This window comes from Apis dorsata, unplaced genomic scaffold, assembly GCF_000469605.1.
Source record: "Apis dorsata unplaced genomic scaffold, Apis dorsata 1.3 scaffold_486, whole genome shotgun sequence".
NCBI classification, from domain to species: Eukaryota; Metazoa; Arthropoda; class Insecta; order Hymenoptera; family Apidae; genus Apis; species Apis dorsata.
In genome coordinates this window covers 951,487-952,918 of record NW_006263721.1, presented here as the reverse complement: position 1 = coordinate 952,918, position 1,432 = coordinate 951,487, and the positions used below count along the sequence as shown (strand labels likewise).

The 1,432-nt window shown below is 24.9% G+C and overlaps 1 protein-coding gene across 4 annotated transcripts in view; it reads left to right on the top strand.

Moving 5' to 3' along the window:
- Positions 1–1,432, top strand: part of LOC102676240 (ras GTPase-activating protein 3) — an 8,345-nt gene that overhangs the window by 4,698 nt on the left and 2,215 nt on the right. For all 4 annotated transcript variants that reach the window (XM_031512619.1, XM_006620186.2, XM_006620188.2 and 1 more), the window contains 4 exons: positions 111–312; positions 396–614; positions 703–827; positions 909–1,040. In XM_031512619.1, the coding sequence (XP_031368479.1) occupies positions 111–312; positions 396–614; positions 703–827; positions 909–1,040 (678 nt within the window). The remainder of the gene's footprint in view (positions 1–110; positions 313–395; positions 615–702; positions 828–908; positions 1,041–1,432) is intronic.

The following is a 1,432-nucleotide window of genomic DNA, read 5'->3' as shown; positions in this document are numbered from 1 at the left end:
TTTGTGTGCGTGCGTGCGTGCGTGCGTGCACGTGTGTGTGTGTGTGTGTGCACGCGCGTGTATGTATTATTAAATATTATTTATGCATGTAATTGTGATTTTTATTAAAGTGATCCAACAACAATATTTCGTGGCAATACATTAGTAAGTAAGATGATGGATGAAGGTATGAGATTAGCAGGTCTCCATTATTTACATAATACTCTTCGACCAGCTATGAAACAAGTTTTTTTAGAGAAAAAATCATGTGAAATAGATCCAACAAGAGTAAAGGATGCAAATACAATTCAAACTAATTTAACAAATTTAAAGGTATGCAAAATTTAAAGAAATATTTGCATGCAATCTTATTATTATGTTGAATACTTTAACTATATACTTATGTGATTTAATAGGAATATGTTGAGAGAGTATTTATTGCTATTACAACATCTGGTATACGATGTCCATCATTAATGTGTGAAATGTTTTGGTGCTTAAAAGAACTTGCAGCAACACATTTTCCAAAAAATAAAGAAGTAAGATATTCAGTCATCAGTGGATTTATTTTTTTACGATTTTTTGCTCCTGCAATATTGGGTCCAAGATTATTTGATATTACTACTGAACAAATTGTAAGGCTGATGTTGAAAAAAAAAATAATATTGATAATTTATAGATATATATATATATGAAATTAAAATACATTATTATTTATTTTAGGATTCTCAGACTAATAGAACTTTAACATTAATTTCTAAAACAATTCAAAGTCTAGGAAATTTAGTAAGTTGTAGAGGAGGAGCAGGTAGTGTTTGTAAAGAAGAATATATGGAATGTGTGTACAGGTATACAAAAATAAATATTATTTTGAAACTTGGTTTATAAATAAATAGATTATGTATATTATATAAATATTACTTTTTCAGAGAATTTTATACAGAAAAGCACATACAAGCAGTTAAACAATTTTTAGAATTAATATCAACTAGTAGTAATAGTAATATTGCAAAACAACGAACAAGTACTCAACAAGAACAACCAATTATATTAAAAGAAGGGTATGTCTAATAATTATATTAACATATTATATTAATGTATCTTTATTATATTTCTATTTTTTTTTATTTAATAATTATTATAATAAATAAACAACAAGCTCGTCAATGTAGACGAACAAGTTTTATTATATAGTTATTTTTTGCACATTTAATAATTCTGTTTAATAATTAATATAATAATAATAATAATTTAATAATTTAAACAAAAAACTGTAGACAAACGGCCAGATCCATGGCGATTTGTGAAGTAATAGCTACCAAAAAATATTCCCACAATATCATGCAATTGAACTTGCACGTTTACATTAAGCTTTAAATAATTGCAATGATTATAATAAATTAAAATTTAAAAATATTTTATTTAATTATAATTATATTATATACTTCTTTAT